Raw genomic sequence first — 22,872 nt, forward strand, 5'->3', positions numbered from 1 at the left:
GTCACAAGGCTACGGGGAAGTACATCAAGAGTGGGATTGTTGACAATCAAACCGAAGACCAATCGATTCCTCCATCTACCCCAATTGTTGACAAAGCCATTGATCAACACATCTTGGACATCCCTTCACCTTTCATATCCCAACAACCCGAGCCTTTTCCTCCTTATCCTCATGGTTTCTCTTCTCCACCTGCTTCCCCTCAACCTCTTGCTAAATCCCCTTCTTCTGACGGTTTCGACTTACCTGGAATCAATTCCAAGCCGAAGGACAACTCGAGTTCAGACGAGTCTCCAGCAGCAAAGCGTCACCGCAAGTCCAAGGTCGTGTTGAAAGGTTGTGCTCCCATTAAAACGAAGAAACACTCTGGGATTGATATTATCGACAGTATCTCGGACAACATGAAATCTTTTGGTTCCAACATTGAATCTTCCATTGCCTTGACTTCAGCTTCTATCGACACTGCGGCCCATGCGATTCAAACGGACAAGCCTTCCACTCATGGACAAGCTGTTTCCCTCATCTATAAATCAACTCTTGAACGCGCTCAACGCTACGCTGCTTTAGATTTGTTTGCTGAAAAGCCCGTGATGGCTGAAACTTATGTCAATACACCAGCTCGTGAGCGTGATGATTGGCTTCAATACATCCTCAAGAAATAAAGTAAGTAGTTTCTCAAATAATCTCTTTCAAATAATCTCTTTTATCATCATCCATCACCTACTGACTCAATGATTCTATCTATCTTTCTTTCTTTTGATTCTCTATCATTTATCTTCAAGATTGACTTCAAGATATTATCAAGTTCATTGTGTATCCATACATGCTGATACATAGGCCTTTAAATAAGAATGTTGTGCTGTTTGATCTTAAATATAAAAAACTATTAAACCTTTAAATAAGAATGTTGTGCTGTTTTATTCTAAATAAAAAACTATTAAACCTCCAAATAAAAATGTTGTGCTGTTTGATATTAAATATAAAAAACCATTAAACCTTTAATAAAATATATTATCAACTACACTTGTATATATATATACATGCTGATACAAGTGTAGTGCAGTGGCTGTGACTGTCTGATTTGTTACTGATTGCAATGTTAACCTATGTATGTGTCCTTAATTCATATGAACTGATCATGAATTGAGAGGAACCTTCATTGAACAAACAAAAACAAAAGGTTTGATTAATCAATGTAAGATAACAATATTTCTAAGTGAGACTTGTGATACATGTAAGATAAAGATGCTTTGATTGAGAGTTGTAATATAAAATAAAATAGCTACATATGATTCTTGTAATACACATGAGATAAAAATGCTTTGATCAAGAGATGTAATATAAAATACAATAGCTACATATGATTTAAACACCCGGATACATGGGAGGTACTCCATGTCTTTGTTTACTTCGGTTTACTTTTCTTCTTCTTTCGGTCTCCACTAAGTAATCCCTCCACATATCTTCTGCAATTCTATCTCTGAGATTTTTAGCATAGTTATTTCCTTCTGCAGTGCTACCAAATTCTTGAAGATAACCAGATTGTTCTTGAGTAGGCGCTTCCGTAGTATCTTGAGGTTCGGGAATAAATCCTTCTCCAAATTGAGGGAATTCTTCAGCTGAACCTTTTGGATCCTTGACACAAATAAAGTTGTGAATAAAGCACATCACCGTGACCATTGAAATTTGAATCTCGATGGTGTATTCACACCCGTGCGCCATGATTTGAAAGCGCTTCTTGCGCACTCCAAAGATACGCTCAATGACGTTGCGTGCACTAGCATGTCGAAGATTGAATAACTCTTCTTTATTCATTGGTCTAAGATGAAAGGATTGAGAAGAAGAAAGAGAGAAATTATGAGATTGATGACAAAAGATAAGAACAAAAAAGGAATCTCACTTGAAACCTTTCTTTTCCCACTCGCGTAGATGATAACAAACTTTTCGGAAAGGAACAATACAATTCTTGGTGAGAGCAAAGCCAGCGTCACCAAGATAATACTTTCCAGCTGGAATATTAAGATCACAACTTCGAGCCAAAGTCCAAATAGCACCGTCGGCCATACTTCCTTCAGCTCCAACCAATAAATAAATAAACTCCATGTTGAAATTACAGGCAGCAAGGACGTTTTGAGAGGTGTATCCTTTGCGATTAGAGAAAGGAATGAATTTGGAAGCTGGCGGAGTGACCGGAATGTGTGTACCGTCAATAGCACCAATGCAGTCTTTGAAATAAGGCATAAACTTTGGATTCTTGGAGAAGGTATCCGCAAGAGGAGTGTTGGCATTGGGAAGAGGAATATATTTGCTGAGTAAATCTCCGTGGTTGGAAATTCCTTTAATAAAGTGATTGATTGTCCTACATAGTCAAAAGGAAAGTCAGAAACAGTGTTGAACTAAATGATAAAAAATAAAAAAAAATAAAAAAATTCACTTAGATATGGTACCAGCTGATCTTTGAAAACAATTTTGAAGTTTACGATTAGAAAGGCCGGTGATGACAGTATAGAGAAGGATAGCCAACTTCTCAGTTCCGGTGATCCAACGGGAGTCATATAAAATTCCGGATTCTTCAAGTACAGAACATAATTCAAAAAAAACATGTTTACGCATGCCAAGATTCTCGTAGAAAACTGAGTTATTTTGACTAGCTATGAGCTCATCAATCCAAGCCTGACTGCTGAGGATGGACGTAAGACACGGAGTTTTGGTGAGATGAGGCAGGATTTGAGCTGCACATGCCTGTACACCAGTGCTGGAGTAACAAAAAATTTGGAATTGTTGCTGTTGAACAGCAAGGAGATGTTTGAGAAACTGTAGTTTGAGCAGCTTTTGATGTTCGGCACATTTCTCAGGTGTGAGAGATTGAATTGAAGCACAAGGTCAATGCTCCATGATGTCTTAAATGACGTGATGTGAAGTGTCACGATGATACAAAAAAATGGTGAGTTTGGTTGTTGATGACCGAGATGGATGGATGAGTGGATGAGTGGAAACGAAAAAGATAAAGAAAACAAAAACGAAACAATTGATTTTCAAGTTTCAATCAAGTTTTGTTTGAAAAATTGTTTCATTTCTTGTTTACCAAACAGTTGAACGCTGATCAAATGGTCAACGACGATTATTTCGATCTTTTGTTGACCAATTTGGTCAACTGTTTGGTAAACAAAAAAGCCGAAATTTGGTTTTTTGATCTGCCCCTTTTTCAAGGGGCAGATCGAAAAATCATTTTTGGGTAACAATTATTTCAAAATCCAGCCAAACGGGCCCTAAGTTTTTATGTTATAACTCAAAAAAAAAACTTAGCCGTGGTTGTACAATAACTGCTGGTCCACAATTAAGGTTTTTTTACATTTTTGCCTTGATCATCCACCTGGTGAGGTGAAAACTGCTGGTAAAAGGATGCAAGGTTGTCCTTGCATCCACTATCAAGCCCACTGTTTACAAGAGCAAATCAGTCAAGGTGAGCTCTTTGATCACATGTTGTAAACATAAATTGTTTATGTTTTACGCAAAAGGGATACATAAAACTTCTCCCATTTGCGTAAAATTTACATAAACTTATGCTACAGCAGGAGAAGCTTTTTATTGTAAAAACCGTAAAAAAAAGTCAAACTTGACAGCGCCTATTAGGACCCAGGAAAGCCCCTGCAGAGGTTGGTGTCGAAAATTCCGACCAACTCCGGTTGATTCCCAAAAAATCCTCAGATTCCAACGTTTTTCGACACCTACATCCCTCAGCAGGATTACTCATAAGCCCAGCCCGGCACCGGCTCCGCATAGTACTGGGGCTGACGTACAAACAGCCCCGTTTGTCAGCTCTCAGAAGCACAAAGCACGAAGATTCCTTTATACCAAGATGAAAAACAACTTTTAAAGCTCAATTACCTAGGCAGAGATGAAAATAGAAACATGTATTGTAATAGAGACGTGATATAAAAGCAAAAGTGGAAATAAAAGATTCACTATTCATCTTCATGATGGACTGTTGATTTCGACTTGCTTCTTTCTTGATTGTGACGTTGAATGAGCTTGTCAATGTTGATACTTCGCAACATCTCACAGATGATCCTGGGAATGGAATAAGATCCTTCATCAAGTAATGCAAAGTTTGAGCCATCCGAAGGCTTGAAGACATAGATGATGTCAGGGGCGTCGAGGAGGGCATAGACCCAGGTATTAGGATCGTCGTCTTTAGTAGCCATTGCCACTGGAGACCCTGGTTGATAGTATAAGACTTGTACGCCAATGTGCAATAACTTCTTTCTTGATGTAGCACTCGTAATAAAGCCGTGTTTTCCTGCCACGTATTCATAGACAACTATTGTCCGCGCAAGATATAAGATCTGAGTCACATAAAACATCAGCAACAGGCTACTATGCTTTTGAACAAAGTTGAAAAACATATGTCGTTCTTGATAAAGATAATGATTGTACCCGGCTCAATTGGGTTTTCAATCCCAATAGAGCCCCTGTCAAATAACTGCTGCATATCCACAGCTCGATCTTTAGTGGTGTTTGTGATGAGACCCCCCAGATTCATCTTGATGTGCATGTTCCACCGGTGTTGACGCGCAGCACCAGCTGGGGTTCCAGAGAAATTCTTCATGAAGACCGCGATAGCTTTTGAGCATATGCTAGGTTTCAAGATGCCATCATTTGTAGTCAAATTGAGCTCAAGTCTTAGATTATCACAGTTTGTCAGTATTCTATCATTGCCTTTGTTCTTTGCTACTTGAATATCGTGTTGTTTTCGTAATTCGATTATGTTCTTGACATGAAGTCTGTCATTATCAATCAAGCACAACGTAGCTTCTTTTCCCAATCCTGAAACCAGACCATTCGGGTTCTGAGGCTCATCTATTTTGCAAGAGATTATCGGTAAGTTTATGGAACAAATTTGATGCTAAAGTAAAAAATACGCACCACTAGAGTTGAGAAGGTTGGAAATCAACATTGCAGAGTTCTGGACCACTTTACCCTCAAAAGTCTTGGGTACTTGTTCCATCATGACGTTGAGAGCATTCTGCTCTTTTGTCAATGTTGCTGCCGTTTCAAAAGCCACATTTTCAGGGAATTCCCCAAGTTCAAAACTATAGTTGATCTCGTAATCTTTGGCAGCACTTGTTGAAACATCTGAAAGATTCAGACTTTCATCAGCTCCACAATCAAAAGTTATAATCTTGCTGTTAAAATTTTTCAGGGAAACATACCTGGAGAGTGTTCTTGAGTGTTATGTACAGTAGAACCGAGGATTTCTTCTACATCTTTGTCTGATTTGTTGAGCTCAATTGCAACCATTCCACAGAATTCAGCTAAACTCATAGCACGTTTATTAGCAATGGAAAGGTCTTCTGATATCTCCTTATTTGAAGGAAAATCACGCAGATGATTGAGGTTATCAGCATTATCTTCATGAAGATCAATCTGGTACACTGCGTGGACATGTTCTGATGGTGGAATCTGAATCCTTCCACTCATGATGCTCTTGACCACTGAAATTATTTTGGGCATCATGAGGCGGGCATCAAGAACACTAAAGTTTGGAGAGATGACTCTCATCCATCCAAATATATGTTCGCACGCTTCGGTTCCATGTTTCCATGGGCAGAACAGGAAATCTGGATAATACTCGCAATGTGAGATAATTAGTGCTATTAATGATTCAGCAAGAGTTGAAAATATTTTGAAGCTTGCGTGTGAGATTCCGTTGAGGTGAAAGCTCATTAAACCATTTGTATCTGACTGACGCTGCAGAAGGTGTTTTTTCCACATTCGGAGGAAGAAACCAGCTGTCCACGCAGACCTAATTCGCTCTCGATGATTCATTGTTTTGTTTAACCATGCATCACATAGCTCGCCGATGATGAAAAGATATATGGTTAAGCCAGAACAGTCGGGTCGAGCCAGAGTTGTGGCAACTTTTTGAGAGCAGAATATCCTCAATGCACGCCCGTTGTCTTGTTTATTGCAGTCAAACACATCTTTTGCAAGGAGTGGGCTATTTGGAGTTTGTAGAACCTGAGAGAGGTCTTGAAGAGAGACAGTGAATTTTCCAATAGTTATCAAGCGGGACCCGGATAATAGTTGATTAGCACCAGTCTTCCTAGCGTGCTTAGGGTCCTGTAAAGTAACAATTGGGCGAGGTGGATTTCCAAAAAGAGGGACTTTAATGTTGACTTCAAGATTTTTGTTCAAATATGTTAAGAATCGAGTTGTCATTTGATTGAGCTTTGCCTGCGCAGCCAACTCATTGGCAGCTCCATCCGCACCAATTGACAGGACATTAATACCGGAAGCCCGACTCATTTGTATGACAGTATCGTGAAGTACTGCAATATCATCACTTCCTTTGTCAGATTTACTAGCTAACAATGCAACAACTAGCGTCGGAATGTTGGGAAGAGGAACCTGCATAGTATAAGCTTGGATCTAGTGGTTAATAGATATGATGAGTTAGTCTATGGAATTGAATAAGTATCTGGATAAATACTTACTTTGGAGCATAAATTATTTTTGCTCTTGATATTCTCAAGTAATTCTTGCAGTTGATCCGGGCTATTAAAGGGTATGTCGCCTCCTTGGGCTCCAACAATGAAACCATGATGGTGTCGAAGCGTCTGGACACAAACCGTTTGATCTGAGGCAACCGCAACAGGCCCTGAATATCCGAGCTCAGCAAGGATCTCAGCCGCACGATCAAAATTTCCCTGAGCCATTCCATCCTCTATCTCGGTCTTGCTCTTTGCACGATCCATTCGTTGACATTGAAGTGTTTTACCAACAAAGTTCTTGGTGATGAGTTTAAGAGCACTCTTGCTCATTGCACCCAAAGTCGTGAGGCAGTCGTTGAGATGAGCGTCGATTCGCATGCTGTGGTGATCAATTTATGGGATCAATTAAAAAATTCATAATTACCAGTTTATTAGCAGGATTCAGCAGGAAAGAAAATTCGAAATGGAGGTTTTTGATCAATTGAAGCTCTTGTAGGCTTATGTATTGGTCATTAGGTCAATATTACATCATTTTTATTTCACATTATACATAAGATCATTATAGTTTACTTACAAACTTATTACAAAAAGAAAGAAAGAAAAACATAAGAAAAATTCGAAATTATAGGTACAAAGGTTGGAAAATGGTTTTTAGGTTAGTAAAAATAAAGTTATGGGTATTATGAGGTTAGAATATGAAAGAACAACATGATATTATACTATGACAATTTTAATCTTCAAGGTTGATAAGTAGAAACAGAAGTTATTAGGGAAAAGGCACTTTCTCAAAGTTGGTAAACAAGAGGTACACGTGTAGTTTGGTTGTGTAATAGTGGTAGTAATGGAATTTAAGGTTGCCAAGAGGATTTTCCGGGATTTTTAAGGTTATAGATGATGATGTCATATTACATGAGCAAGAAAAAGAGAGTAGTAGCTGTGAAAAGTGAAGAAAATGGGTGAAATTCGTGGAAAATGGAGGTTTTTAGCTAATTACATATGTCAAATGATGTCCGAATAGGTTGGTAGATGGCTCATTCAACGCAGAAGAGTGGATTACATAGTGTACAAACTTTAAATCATTAGTAACGGAGGTGTGTGTAAAAAGTTATAAGGCAAATAAAGAATTGGTGTGAATCTCGAATTTACAGTCACAAGTCACATGTAACACTAAAAACCTTAACTTCACAACTCAATATCTTACTCATCACTCATCAGAAGTAGGTCATGTAGGTGTCAGAAATGATCAGTAACACGTGGGCTACAAGATGAACTTTAGTAATCAAAAATTGAAGCACATCTGAAAAAATTCGTAATCTCAAAAATTGGTTTTCAGCTAGTTTACAAGGAAAAAATCAGCTGTATTCATCATAAGAAGTGCTGTACATCATATTATTGCGTCATTGATCACTTTTAGCTGTGAAAATTACATCATTTATTAGTAACAAAATCATTACATTGCGTCATCATAGGGTTTTTAGGGAATTTTGGGCGGATTTGATTGGTTTTGAGGCTGTTGACCATTGTAAAAGTTCTAGTACATTGTTATATATACTTTGAGAGGGTTTTGGGACTGTTGTTCCCTTTTTTTTTCTTTATCATTTACGCCATTATTATTTTGTTTATCATTATAAACTTATTTTAATAGTACCTGGTCACTTAAATACGCCCTTTATTACAATTATAAAGAGAAATTTACTTTAGTTTTATAGTCATAAAGACTTATTGGGAATAATATCAATCAGATATTGCTTATTTCTTTTAGTTATCAATTGGGAATAACACTATAGCAGTGTTGATAGTAATACAAAGTGTGCTTTTGAAGTTAAATTACGTGTGAAGATATATTTCTCTGGTGCCTTATCAGTACTCAATACAACAGAGCTCTTTCTGATTGTGTTGTTTTAGAAGAGCAGTCCTTAGACAACTTCTACTAGTCATTTTATTAGTGGATTATCCTCTTCCAGCTCTGTATAACCCTTGTTGGGTTATAAGTTCTACAATGCCCCGGAGAGACTTTCCTGCTTCCTCACGCTTGGCGCGTACAGCACATCCCATGATCATCCCTTTCATGGCTTCTCGGTTCTGGAAAAATCCTTCCTTAGCCAAAATCGAAAGGTGATAGAGAAATTCACTAAAGTCGCCATTTGGTGATGACTCAAGAGACTTTTGAAGAACTCTTAGCTCTGAGTGCTTTCTCAGGAGGGCGTTGAACTTATCCATGCACATCAGATAGTTTGGTATAAATTTGATCTTGTCACCTTCAGCATATTGTCGGTTAAGAGCTCGTGTCAAGCTGGTAAGACCTTTTAAATCTAGGCAGGCATCGCAAGGTTGTATAGGGTCCTTTTTGTGGCGTTCAAAAGTTTTCTCACAAGATTTTGAGTGAATGGTGTTGCGTTCACCATTTCGCTTGACTTCCCTGATTGCTCGTGCGTCCATTGTTGATACTAGTTGAGACTTGTGGGAACTAGTAAGACCGTTCTCTGTGAGATCGGGCCTAAAGAGTTCTTGGCGAATTTGGTATTGGATGATGCCGCAATAGACGCTGCATGTGCTTTCCATGAACTGAGAGATTGTATGTTTCGCCCGATGTCTGATCCAGGTTTCATCGGTCAGACCGGGGAAAACAGTGTCAATTATATTCTTTTTGACAGGTTGGAGAGCCGGATCTTTGGTAAAATACAAGCTCAAGACTGTGTTTGTTCTTAATGTAGCAGTTGCTTTCTTACACATACCTGATGTTACAAAAACATCAAGCACATCAACACAGGCTTAACAACTATTGAAAATGAGGGCAAAAAGACTGCTTACCACTTTGCCAGTGCACTTGTGCACCTTCAATTCTTCCTTGATGAAGAATGATCAGTGCTGAACCGCAGTGGCACCTTAAAACCTTTCCCTTTGGGTCCTGCTCGACTTTACAACGCGTGCAAGGCTGGTTCGGTTTAGATAGAGGGCATAAAGACGTTGGATCACTTCTTTTCTTTCGTTCTTTTTTTGTGAGGGTTTACTAGAGATTCTTTTGACAAAGATGACTTCATCATCATGATCAGGTGACTCGTAATCAGATGAGATCGTAATTGGATTTGTATTTGGATTTAAGGTAGATGTGCTGGCTACAGTATGTTGACGTTTTGAAGGACGCTTCGGTTCTTGGGCAACTGTGATGTTGGGATTCGATGTGGGGTTTGAAACAATTCGACGTTTAACACCCTTCGAGGGTTTTTTTGCAGATTGAGATGGTTGAGGAAGAGATCCTCCGAGTGCTGATAGACACAAGTTCATAATCAGAAATTCTGTCTATTTGTATGATGGAGGGCAAACGAGATGAGCTAAGCTTACCCCTGACTTGATCACAAATTCTCTCGAATTTGAGCTTGATCAAGTTGTCTGATGCAGAATCAAACTTTCCGTTTTTATGTAGGTGTTGTTCCTTTTCTTGCGGTGAATCTCATGTTGGGTGCTCACGAGCCGTATCCACCCATCTCACAACCAAAGAAATGCCTTTGGAGCCTTTTAAGATGTGCTCATGACCATTGTCTTGACCAAATAACGTGTTGAGTTTTGTATTGACTGATAACCATATTCCTTCTTCCGCATCCTCCTCTGGTAAGTGAGGTGGATGCGAGAACGTCTTGTAAATCTGATTGGCGCTTGTAGCTTCGGCTATCATCGGGCATTCTTCAACCAGGCGTAACACCTCTTTCATCACGTCTTTAAGCAGTGGCATGGTTATGTAGATTGGTATTGAGTGGTGAGTTGATGAGTTTAACTCTGTTTCAGTTGGAACTTTGAATGTGATTGTGTGGGGTAGTGTGGGGTGCGTAGTGCCAGTGGCTGGTTGTGGTAAAATCGGGAACTGAGATACACTGCAGAATACTGCTCATTGCATTTCTCGTGACATCTCAGAATAGGTTTCTAGCTTGCTTTCACACTTTGATGCCTCTCATAGCCAGACCTAACCCTAAAATCTACGTAAAAAAGGTCAACCTTTCGTCTCAAATCCGCCCGATTCCGACAGTTTTCAACACCTACGTTTTGGCAAAAATGGCTAATTCTGACCTTTTTCAACACCAACCTGGGTCAAATTGCAGGTGAAATTCCGACATTTCTCGACTCCAACCTCCACAGGAGCTTTCCTGGGTCCTCGCCTATTGCATAAGATTTTAATAGTGTAGAATCTCATGATCTTTAAAACTTATTTCTTGATTCCCTGAATCAGACATAGTGTGAGTCTAACAAATATTGTAGAATTACTTTTAAAAAAAGAAGCTTTAAGGTTAGCCTATAAAACCAACCTCTAACAATCAAAGTAGCCGTATATAGACAAGTTGTAAAGGTCTGTATGTACATATATCTCAAGGCAGACGCTCAAAGTCACAGGAAACATATCAACAGGACCCAATCAATCCATCTTTAGATGGGGATGCCTTTTCATGCAAGGCTTTCTACATGCTGTGTGGCCTGTAGATCCATTTTGTTTGGACAGCCTTGTGTGGACATTCACAGCATGAATTCCTGTGCTCAAATTTTTTTGGAAAGTACACGTCTTAGAGCACATTCAATTAAGCGCTTTTTCCTGAGAAATCGCTTTCTTGAATGTCAAGAAACCGCATTCTGTGAAAAGCGTTTGATTTCTTAAATACAAGCATTTTAAAAATCAGAAAATGCTTACAAAAAGCGATTTTTTGGGACTTTTCAAGAATTCGCTATTATTGAATTCTTCCCTTTAGAAATCGCATTCTGTGAATCCTTTCTCAAGCTGGTGAAATTTCTCAAGGCACCTTCCACCGTACGGAACCCCTCCAATCTTGCTCAAGTCCCATCCATTGCACCAACCTATGAAAATCCAACATCCACCACACTCATCAAAAGCCATCTTTGATCACCGTCCTCAATCGATCTCATCCTCAATTATATTTATCAATATCTTGCTCATTTGATTCTTGCCTCAAGTCAAATTCACACACCTAAATCAAAATCAAAATCAACCTCAACCTCAGTCAACAAATCAATCAAAGTCAACAAACCAGTCAAAGTGAAAGAAAACAAGATCAAAGCCAATGAACAAGTTGACCGATACACATTGAAGTCAATCAAAAAACATATCTATACTGCTTATGATGATACAAAATGTACTATGAAGTGACTAAACGCACACCAAGTTCATGCTTTTAATATGACAATGAAATCAATATCAATACAAACAACAACAATGGAGGATCTCGACCGTTCGGTGTGGTAATGGGTCAATTTAATCATTTCGTAGCCTTTTTGTAGAGACATCTGATCTTTGTCTTCTCTTTTATTTAGCTCATCTTGTTTGGTATCGTTTCTTTTTATGTAGATGACTTTTTTAATAATTTATTTTGATTTAGATACTCAACTTCAATCCATACTGAAGGGAGGGAAATCTTTCCGAGTCTATCACATTGTGTATTTATAGATCTTACCAATGAGAATCGTTTGAACCATCATTCCGAGATATATGTAGAGAGTGCTTTGAATAATATATATGGATTGGCCCAATGAGATACAGAGGAAGCTTTCATGAAGGTGTGATCACCTTTGACCTTCTACAGCTTCCATTATCAAATGAGAAAGCGATCGATCTGATCAACGGACGAATTCCGTCCTTAACTTGACTTTAAACAAACGCTTCATGACCACTTTTGTCATGAAACGTGAAATTTCGTTTTTTGTACAAAAATCGCTTTTCTACATGTAGAAAAGCCCTGTCCCTGAATGTGATTTCACAAAATCACGGCTAAGTGAACACGCCCTTAGAGAAGAAGAGAAGATTTAATTTGTTATCTTATCCTCAAAGTTTTGTAAAAGAGTTCATCTTCATGATCATTGAAAAGACTTTATATCAAGTTGTGTGAGATTAGTGGTCAAATCAAATCCTGGATCATGTTTCAGTACACTTTAACTGACTTGAAAACTATAATGTAAAAGACCTTCATTTCTTCTCTCTCTTTTTTTTTTGATTCTAAGCTTTATCAATGTAGTGCCATGAATGTAGTGCCATGATTTCCATTCAAATGTATCCAGAAAGATGTATCCAGAGATTCTAGAGGCAATAATTAGCAGTCAAACCCCATACCCAACACAAGCTCTGTCTGTTTTCTTGGATACTCATATGACTCAAGCTACTTACAATGCAGATACCACTATGGTCAACCACCTTTGTCACTGACTCCCCGCTCTGATATGATATTAGTTGTGAGTTTGACTTCATGGGTACATGAATCAGCCTTCAGGGGTACAGCTGTTCCAACAAAGATTAATTTTTTGGAAATCTCACCAATGTGCAAAACCCGGGTTTTGTCTCTCACTTGATTTTGTCTCTCCGCTAATTGGAAGAATACAGGAAATAATAAACCTGTAACCAAGTTTTGTCTTTGGTTTTAGCCGCTGCGGAGACAACTTTCTCCAAAGAAAAGTTGTCAACCTTTCTTGGAACGGCTGTACATTTATGGCGTTCAAACATGTGTAAGAAATTTGCAAAACCGATGTGCAAGATCCGTGCAAGATCCGTGCAAGATCCGTGCAAGATCCGTGCAAGAAATCTTGCACGGATCTTGCTTAATTAATTTTTTCACAACCCCCTGCTGTATGTATTTACCCTTTCTCATCAAGGGCAAACTGAGTCCTCGAAGCGGGGAAGCCTAGGTTCACACATAACTTTCTTAAGTCTGCAAGTTTTGTGCAAGTTCTATGCAAGATGTTTGAAAGAACTTGCACAGAACTTTCTCACAACTTGCAAATTTCTTGCGCATGTTTGAACGCCATAATTATAAACACATGAAATGGATCTCGAACCCGACTACGGATGCTTGTAAAGGATGGAATATGATTATATCGAAAATAAGGTTTCAAATCTAATGGTCCAATTGAATATGATCTCGATCGGATTCGAATCAAAACACCTCCAATTTTGATCATGTCATGAATCAAGCTTGGTACAACAAATCTTAAATCATCAATTCTCCTCAAGTATTCTTCATACATAAAGTTATGAACACGATGATGAACTTTTTGGATACCGAGTTAATTGATTTTCATCAAATTGATCTTTGGATCTCAGTAATTAGTATTATTTTTAATCCACTCTTTTGGAATATAATTGCAAGAAAAGGTAAAGTTCATTTCTCATTTCTTTGACTTTATTCTCAAATTGAATATATACTCATGATGGGGATTTTTTGTTTTGTTTTCTTTCTTAGAACATTCTACTAGGTTTCTTACTAAGATCTTTGGTTCTCCTTATCGAGGTTGTTATTTTCTTGGAGTAGTGATTTTTTTAATTGGAATTATACGTGATCATCTGTTAAGTAATTTCATTTGATTTGTATTCGTTATCCACAATCTAACTAAACATTGGTTTTCTTAAATCGAAATAAACAGTTATCAACGAGCACTTCAAACTCAACCTACCCATGATTTCCTCAATCGACCAATCTTGGCTCGTGCTCTCTTTGCACTCGGTTCAACTCTTGTTGGTAGTTCGATGTGGAAATTAGGTGTCACAGGTACTTATCTTGGTGATTATTTTGGTATCTTGATGGATCAAATGGTCGTGGGTTTCCCCTTCAATGTCAGTCAAAGTCCTATGTATGACGGTAGTACACTTTGCTTTCTGGCCGGTGCATTACAGTGAGTACCTTTTGAAGCTTTCTTGGCCTTTGCATGATGAGCGTTGAACGTGTTATGAGTTTCGCCAGGTCTAAGTCACCAGCTGGTGTACTCTTGACGGGCTTGGTCTATGTGGTTTACCAAATCGCACTCAGATTTGAAGAGTTACGTGTCCATCAATCTTTATCTCTTGAGATCTCAGTGCGATTCATTTGACTGAAGCTCTATGAGATCTTTGATTCTACAGCCCTTTCACCTCAGCAATCTATGCTGCAAGATCCTCGAAGAAAAAGTGAAGGTTTATAGAAGCTGAAAGTGGATTTCAAAGTCATACTGAAAGTAGATCTTCAGCGTATCAAACTCGGATTTCGAAAACTTCTTCATAGATGATTTACAGGAAAGATGATGATATTTGAAGGGCGAAGCGAAGGTGTAGAAAATTGAAAATTTCGATGTACTGACCAAGTTCTTGAACCGGATTTCAGCCTATCTGAGAGTGTCAAGTGTAATAAATAAATGAAGATATATATATATATATATTCACCGAGCTAAGCTTTGGTATCCTCACAAGATATAATTAATACTTGGTCTGAAGGGCAGCTTTTTGGAGATCGCCCATCAAACCGGTACTGATTGATGTACAAGCTCATTCCTGGTCAAACAGGATGTTGATCTGATCAGGGTGTTGGTAAATGAACGAGATCAGCGCATTCAAGTATTGAGAGCATCCGGATGCATTGGGGATGTATATTCACTTCTTGTGAGATACGAGTACATATCACCACATCTAGAGAACACCTAACAGAGGGTAAAACTTCTCTTACTCAATAAGATAATCTCTACCCAAATTCAATATAGCCACTCATGATCATTAGAAGAGGATGATAAATCTGAATTTGAAGATGGTCATCTGATAGTTTTTGAGAAATTGAAATTATGAATCACTGAATGATGAACTGATCAAGTGGATCATGGTTTTTTCGAAATGGTAATTAACAACATGAACACAGTCCAAGTGGTAAACAAGACCATTATTATTCTGAACTTTCTTCATTTCTCTTCTCTTCAACTAGTTATATCCTTTATACAATTTCAAACTTTATATCATCATTCATCAAATCAAAATCAACATCAACATCAAAATCAAAATCAGAATGTGATACATACCTCTTCATGAAAAAGAGAGAAGAACAAAACAAAAGAAGAACAAAAATCACAATCTAAACAACCAATTGTTTTTGTAAAAACAATGTACCCTTTCTTGATTTTTCTCGATTTAAAAAATTCAAACTGGAAGATTTTTCAAATTACCTTTTCTCTCTCTACCTCTCTTCTTTGATCTTCTTTGATCTCCTTGACTTCTTTTCTATTTCGTTTATTCATCTCTTACAACCCCTGAATTCTACCTAAAGTTATCTAGATCTATATATAAACACAACCCAATTCCAACCCTAAAGAGAAAAAAGTTCATTCATATATATCTATAAACAAGAACTGAAATTCTTCAATAATCTTTTCTTCCTCTTAATCATAGCAATAGTAGTAGTAGTAGTAGTAATCGAGAGAGAGATATCCAAAAAAAAACAAGGTATCAATCTTTCTTATCCTGCTTTCATTCTTTTCATTGATTGTCTTTTTAGTGATCTACCAACCCGTTTGTAGAAAGAAGCGATACGAAATCGGATATGAATAGGTAAAAGGAGGGTTATGAGCAAATGATTATATGATCAAAACCTAAATTTAAAAGAAATGAAAAAAAAGTATATCTAGTTGGATTTGAATGAATAGTTGATAAAATCCGATATCCAATCTCAATCAAGTGACATTCGAGTCGGACCAGTTGGAGAGGTAGGTGAAGAAGATGATTTTTTCATCAAAACTAACCAAGGAGATCCCATTGCTAAGAAATTTTCGCAACACAATTCATCAATCTCTCAAATCAAATCAAATCAAATCAAAAAGTACAAAGTTCATCACTCACTTGTACGTTTGATTCCTCTTCCAAAGTTTTGATAACAAAGTCCTACCATGATCCCAGTAGCAAAAAGTGAAAGAATACTAAGTACCGAAAAGAGTGTCAAACTTCTAACTGCACTTGCATAGACTGGTTCTTGAAAGATTCTAACAAGTTTAAAAACAAAGGATGACTAAGGAAAAAACCAAAAAAGGTGAATCGAGAAATCAAAATGTTTCTGTAAGTGATGAGTTGATTAAATACAGTGTTAACCAAAAAAAGAGATTAGCCTTACCATTGCTGCTACCCATACTACTGCATATACTGCAATCATCCATTTGATCTCATGACTGACTGCTATACCAGCCAATATACTGTGTGATACGAAAATGAAAAACACTTTAGCAAAGGTTCTTAGACGATATAGATAAAATGAAGAACTTACATCACCGCTAAACCAAAAGGCAATGCACTATACCCAATCAAAAAAAATCAAATCAGTCCCGGTTCCGATCCATACAGACGAATCTTAAGCTTTTCAATCCATACCAAATCGTAAAAGCTTTTTCAAGTTTAGACATCGAACCAGATAACACTAAGAATTGAACACTAAATCCAATAAAGAAAAACAAATTAAATTTCTGTAACATATAGAATACATATTTTTGTTGAATGATTCGTTTTAATCTTAAATCAGCTCCGATTTGTTTAAAGATATCCCAACCTGTAAAAAAAGAAGCTTAAGTCAGTTTTGAATGATTTTCAAAGTAAAGAAGAGATGGAAAGAGTGATTTACCGAATTCTTTGTAAATTAACCATGTTAGATAAGCTAATAAACAAGAACAAAATCCAGTGATGACTGGAATAGTGATGATCCATCCTTGAATATCACCATACAAGTACTGAACTCCATAACAGCTCACATACTAAATTGATGAAAGAAGAACCGAGAGAAGTAAGATTGATGAACAAAGTGCTTTGCAAAAGAGATATGTTAAAGTTAGAGACAGACCATGTTACATGATGTTCCTTCATGTGCACCATTCCAAGAAACAGGTCCACCAGGATTCTGGAGTGCACGTTTGATTTGACGTGGTAGGACCTAAAAAAAGCATTTAAATCAAAATCAGATTAAGAAATGAGGAGATGATTTGATTGATAAGAATACTCACAGCACCATAAGCAGCCATCAGAAAGTTAAAAAGACAAAGGCTGATCAATTGTACGACGTTCTTGTTGAAAAGTGAATCAAACGTCTTGATGATGATAAAAGAAACAGTTATAGAATTAGTTTATTGAGAGTGAATCGACTCTTTAGATTGAAAGACTTACCATGACGATTGAGAAGACATTGGCGATGATAAAGATGACCTAATTGATTTCCAAGTTAGATTAAAAGACCATTCTAATCATCAAGTTAGAAAGAAAATAAAAAACTTACTAGATAAGTCGATACGCTAGTCAATTGAGGAGTACCTAATTGAATTTCTTTTTTGATTTTTGAAACTGTTGAAGAGAGGATAGCAATGATTGAAATTGATTGAAGAATAAGAACAGCTAAGAAAGCATATTGAACTGTACTTAATTTGAATCGTTTGTAAAATCGATTTGTTGATTTTGAATTTGTAGAATCAATGGAATCTAAATTACAATTCTGATCATCTTCTTCTAATTTAGGTTTGATAGATTGATTGTGATGATGATGATTGAGCTTGATTGGTTTTGGTTCTTGAGATGGTTTTGAGATTGATAAGTTGATAGGATGGATTGATCTTGAATCGGTTGAGTTCATGATTTGTTATCTTTTTGATGTTTGGTTTGATGCATATCCTTTCTTTGATTTAAAGTTTGTTTGCTTTGGAATGTTGAGTAAGTCTTTTGATGTGATGGTTGGGTTGGATTGGATTGATGAATGATATATGATGACAAGGTTTAGATGAGAGATGAAGTTGATGGTGATGGTGATGATGGATTTGATGAGAAATGGTTTTGGTTTTACCCCTGATTACCATCAAACAGAATAGAAGAACTTTGAAGATTAGCAATCTAGTTCTAGTTCTAGAGTGTTACAGATTCAGATTCGATGATTCGATGATTCGACTTTCGTTCTAACCTTTTCCCTTTTTCTCTTTTCCCTTTTCATTCAATCCTGAAACCATTCTCTCTTTCTCATCAGCTTCCTTCACTCCGGACTCCTTCCTACACGAATCAAAATATCATCCTTTTCTCGTCATCGTACGAGCTGCAAACTCGTTCAGCTTTTCCTTACAATCCAATAGCGGTGCATTCTTGGCGTCTTCCTGGTGAGAGATACATTTAATTTTCATGGTAGAAATATTCCACCCAAGTGAATGATGTGGATCTTTAACTGCATACATTTCAAGGCTATGAACTCATTTGCTTGGCTATACGTATTAAATACAAATTTACAAGTTTCTGATCTATGACAACTAAAATTCTGATTCTCGGGTTGTGGAGACAGATCATCCTCGATCAGTCATCTGCTTTGTAGAATTCTATTCTCTCTTTTCTGAAAAATCCAGTCGATCTATCACAAAGACAATAATCTGGAGCGATCTTGAAGCTCTAGAATTGTTCAATGGTGGTTCCCAACAAGTTTAAAAATCTACTTAACCTACAAACTATGATGGGTTTGTAATCAAAGTTGAATAACTCAGGTTATGTTGTGAACCAAGTTTGATCTAGAAAGACAACCCAGATAGAAATATGTACATAGAAAGAGAGATGTCGATAAAATAATTTCGATCAGAAATACCACAGATTTTAACATCTCATATGGATTTGATGGAGTAATGCATCAGAGTAAGATGATGGGTTTTGAGCAATTCACTCAACAATTCAAGTCATTTAAAACTTCAATTTCTTGGTACTTGCATATGGAGCTTGTCCTCCTTAACAAACCACGATCAAAGAGCAGAAAATTATATCTAAGAAAAAAAGAACTCTGCAATCTTTGATCACTTACATACGTATCCTTATCACGAAAGAAAAATAATCACAATCCATCAAGTTTTTCATATGTACAATATATATATATAATAAGGGTACTCAAAGTACTATGTGGCGCCACATATCTGGCATCACATACTTTTCAAATTTCATTTTAGACACGGAAATTACCATAACGAGTTGAAGAAAAGGACATCTTGAATTATATTTGGCATATTGTAATGTCAGTGTAGGTCATTTTGCCTGTCAAAAACAAAATTTGAAAGTATGTGGTGCCACATATGTAGCGCCACATACTTGCTTTGAGTACCCTTAATCTAAAAATTTCAGCAATTATAACAACAAATTTTATGAATAGAAAGAAAAAAGAAAAGAAAAAGAAAGATAACGAAAAGAAAGATAAAAAGAACAAAAAAAAAAGAAGAAAGCTCTTCATCCATTTTCCACTTTCTCTTCATCTTTTTCCAAACTTATTGTTCACACACACACAAAGGAAAAGAAAGAAATTTAGAAAGAGGGAAAAGAAAAAGAAAGAAAAACAACCAAAGAAAGACAACCAAAGATCAATGAGAGAAAAAAAAAGATTGAATAGACACATCTTCACCAACTCTTATTCTCTTAAGTAAGAAACAAAACCGCTTTCATCTAATACATCCAAAGAAAAAAATATATAAAATGATAGAAAAGCAATTAAAAAAACAAATCCCTAAAAAAAACCCTTTCATTCGTTCATTCCATCATACACAAAAAAAAATTAAATCCATCAAATGATTTCCAAGCCATGAAGATCTAACTGATCAACCAATCTAATAAATCAAAACCGATCCAAACTCTTTAGGATCGATTGGATCATCCGAATTGGATTTCGAATGAAGTGGTAATGAAGAAGAAGATGGATGAGTCGATCCATTTGACGAATTCATTTCTTCTCCTTCTCCTTCTCCTTCTCGTTCTTCTTCTTCAATTCCTAAGATCACCCCTCGTAATTCATTCTTGGTAACGTGCTGGGTGGTTTTTGTAGGACGGCTACTGGGATTGGGATTGATCTTTTATGGCCTGGTACTACATATACAAAAAGTTTTCAAAGTCATCAAGGTTTCATCAATTTTCATTATTTCCTTGTTTTCAATGAGTTCAAAAAGAGAAACAATGTTTTTCAACTTACCACCTTCAAATGAAGTACGTTTATCGATCGCTTGTGATCTTTGACTTTTCTTCAATCCGTTTTTCGAACCATTCACTTGATTAGTCAAACTAGTAGTCGAATCAGATAAAGCTCGAAGGGTTGAACTTCTAGTCGGTCTGACTTCCACTTCAGGTGGTCTATTCGATTTAACTTCAATCTTTTCATTTCGTTTATGACCCGGTGTACCATTAAAGATTTCTTTCTCATTCACCTTTTCTCTTTTTTCCTTTGGATTACTCATAATTGATTCACCGGCTCGAAGTGCAGATGATTTGTTGGCTCTTGGTACTGTCTTGGGTGATGCGATAGATGGGATGATTAATGATCTTCTTCTGAAACTATGTCCTGGTGTGTTTTCAAAGATTTCACTTTCGGTTTTCTTTACTCTTGGTTGATTAGAATCAACCGGTAAGATTCCATCTGCTCTTAAAGTTGATGCTTTCGTGGCTCTAGGTGCTACAGTTGGAGGGTTTAATGAGGCTACAGATGGAATGACTCTTGGAGTTTCACTTTCGGGTGTACCAGATGGTGAAACAGATCTAGTGGGTGGGGTCCAAGGTAAACCTAATCGTAACATTGCAGCTTTTGACATCCTAGGTGAAGAATCAGGTTGGGCATTGGAGGCTGGAAGTGGTCTTGCTTTGAAGCTTGAAGTCGTAGTAGTCACTGACGTCATCTTGGGTGATTGAGCGAATCTAGTCTTTTCGGATTTGAAGATAAGTGAAGATCTTGAAGAACAAGAAGATTGAGATTGAGATAAGATAGGTTCGGTATGATTGGTAGTGGTGATGGTAGGAGGGGTAGTTCGAAGAAGGTTGGGTGTAGAGGAATGTTCGGTCGAACGAATTGAATTAGCAGTGGATGAGAGTGAAGAAGGTGAGTGAAGTGATTCACTAGTTTGACTAGTCGAACGTGATACTCGAAACAGAGTCGAAGGAGGTGGAGAAGAGGGTTGAGTGGGTAGAGTCGATTGAGTAGGTGAAGGTGATTCCAATGCGTTAGGAAGGGTGTCGAATGAGGTGCGAGTGGAAAACGAACGAGGTGTGGTGAGCGGTAGAGATTGACGATGAGGGCTGTTAGATGGGGTGGGTTGCTTGTCTTCAGCTTCTTCACAATCTTCTGGTTGCTCTTCCGAGTTGATTAAATTTTCGTTTGCCTCTGTGAGAATCTTCACACCCAAGGGTTGATGATTTGAAGACGCGTGTTGCAGAGTTACACAAGAGAGTCCTTCACGGGCTAAATTAGTTGAATGTATCGGTCCGCTTTGCACGGCTGCATAGGTGGGGCGCGGAATCACCAAAGTTCAATCTGTATGAGAGTCATTCATCAGCAACTAAAAATTGAAAATTGAGATCGTGACAACCGTAGGATAGTGGTCACCAAGGAAGTTTTTTTTTTTGAAATTCGACTTACTCAATCCGGACAACCACCCAAGCATCACCCATACGACAAATAAAACCCAATCGAGATAAACGGACGTGGCAAAGATGATCAAGTTCAGAAAGGCGTACGCATAATTACAAATTGTAGAAGAATGAAATGAGTTTGATATAGGTCAGATCCAACGAATTCACGGAGCTCAAAGAAAAGGTTTTTTGAAGACACATACCCTTTGAGACGATATCAGGTGGACCATCAGAAACTTGATGACTGAATTTGAAGACTCTTTTCTTTGGTTTTGCTGTAGGATCTTCAAGTCCATTCTCGCTTGAAGAAAGTTGAATGGGAGATGAATGTAAATGAGGATTGAGATTCAAAGCAGAAGACGAATGAAACGAATGGAATTGAGGTAAAGAATGATGAGATTGAGATCTTGATTGTTGTTGTTGAAGTTGAATGAATTGAGGGTTAAATTTATAATCTTCTTTTGACCAAAACTTACAAATCAATTCATAGACTACCTCTAAATTTTCAGCAGCCCAAATGACATCTTTACCAAACATTGAAGATAAAGAACCAGGTCTTGAGATAGTAGTAGGAGTAGAATCCGATGAATGATTTGTAGTAGGAATGAAATTAGATTGACCCACTAAATCTTTCCAAACTTGTATAGCTCTAGCTCTGTTTAAAAGATAAATCAAATTTAAACCATTTTGAAAACCAGATTTAGCGATTGGACTCAGATCGTTTATCAGATGATCTTGATGATCTTCCGAAAGGTTTATAGTAAGTTGAGAAGTGAATTTGAAACCAGTTGAAGTTAATCTAGATTCGATGGTAGTTTTGATAGCCGAACTAATGTTTTGAATATGTAAGATAGCAATTGTATATTCAGGAGAGAATGGTTGTAAAGAAGGTAAGTTTGAATTTGAAGAAGAATCATTTAGATTGTTGAAGGATTGTTGATGAAGATTTGAAGTAGGTCGATTAGGTAAAGGTGGTGTAGGATGTAAATGATGATAATTTGAATTTGAATGAGTCTGATTGAATTGATTGGCTATATGAAGTGATGATAATGAGTGTTCTTGTTGTTGTTGTTGTTGTTGTTGTTGTTCTTCTTCGTCTTCTTCTTCTTCTCTGATGATTTGATTGTGATCTTGATGATGGTTTGAGTTAGATTTGTTTGATTTGTTTTTATCTTTTCTTTTTAAAATCGAATGAGTCGACCAACTGATCCAATTCGAAGGTTTATT

General features: G+C 37.2%; 4 protein-coding genes across 4 annotated transcripts; 1 reads left to right on the plus strand and 3 right to left on the minus strand.

The window, feature by feature from the left end:
* Positions 1 to 4,360: 4,360 nt before the first annotated feature.
* Positions 4,361 to 5,772, minus strand: MELLADRAFT_90465 (uncharacterized protein; the record flags this gene model as incomplete). Its single annotated transcript, XM_007413519.1, has 3 exons — positions 4,361 to 4,857; positions 4,924 to 5,133; positions 5,211 to 5,772. The coding sequence occupies 3 exons, from the start codon at positions 5,770 to 5,772 to the stop codon at positions 4,361 to 4,363; spliced, it is 1,269 nt and encodes a 422-aa protein (XP_007413581.1).
* Positions 5,773 to 13,440: 7,668 nt separating this feature from the next.
* On the plus strand, positions 13,441 to 14,697 carry MELLADRAFT_56993 (uncharacterized protein; the record flags this gene model as incomplete). The annotated part of the gene is made up of 5 exons (XM_007413516.1): positions 13,441 to 13,632; positions 13,721 to 13,823; positions 13,902 to 14,150; positions 14,219 to 14,293; positions 14,377 to 14,697. 5 exons carry the CDS (start codon positions 13,521 to 13,523, stop codon positions 14,423 to 14,425), a joined length of 588 nt encoding a protein of 195 aa, XP_007413578.1.
* A 1,243-nt stretch (positions 14,698 to 15,940) lies between these two features.
* Positions 15,941 to 17,875, minus strand: MELLADRAFT_90467 (uncharacterized protein; the record flags this gene model as incomplete). The annotated part of the gene is made up of 10 exons (XM_007413518.1): positions 15,941 to 16,029; positions 16,111 to 16,276; positions 16,379 to 16,457; positions 16,529 to 16,555; positions 16,633 to 16,807; positions 16,880 to 17,009; positions 17,096 to 17,185; positions 17,256 to 17,339; positions 17,416 to 17,454; positions 17,525 to 17,875. 10 exons carry the CDS (start codon positions 17,873 to 17,875, stop codon positions 15,941 to 15,943), a joined length of 1,230 nt encoding a protein of 409 aa, XP_007413580.1.
* A 2,151-nt stretch (positions 17,876 to 20,026) lies between these two features.
* MELLADRAFT_90468 (uncharacterized protein) lies at positions 20,027 to 22,182 on the minus strand (the record flags this gene model as incomplete). The annotated part of the gene is made up of 3 exons (XM_007413517.1): positions 20,027 to 20,115; positions 20,219 to 21,511; positions 21,849 to 22,182. The coding sequence occupies 3 exons, from the start codon at positions 22,180 to 22,182 to the stop codon at positions 20,027 to 20,029; spliced, it is 1,716 nt and encodes a 571-aa protein (XP_007413579.1).
* Positions 22,183 to 22,872: the final 690 nt, after the last annotated feature.

The sequence above is a fragment of the Melampsora larici-populina genome, assembly GCF_000204055.1.
Source record: "Melampsora larici-populina 98AG31 unplaced genomic scaffold MELLAscaffold_37, whole genome shotgun sequence".
Classification (NCBI taxonomy): domain Eukaryota; kingdom Fungi; phylum Basidiomycota; class Pucciniomycetes; order Pucciniales; family Melampsoraceae; genus Melampsora; species Melampsora laricis-populina.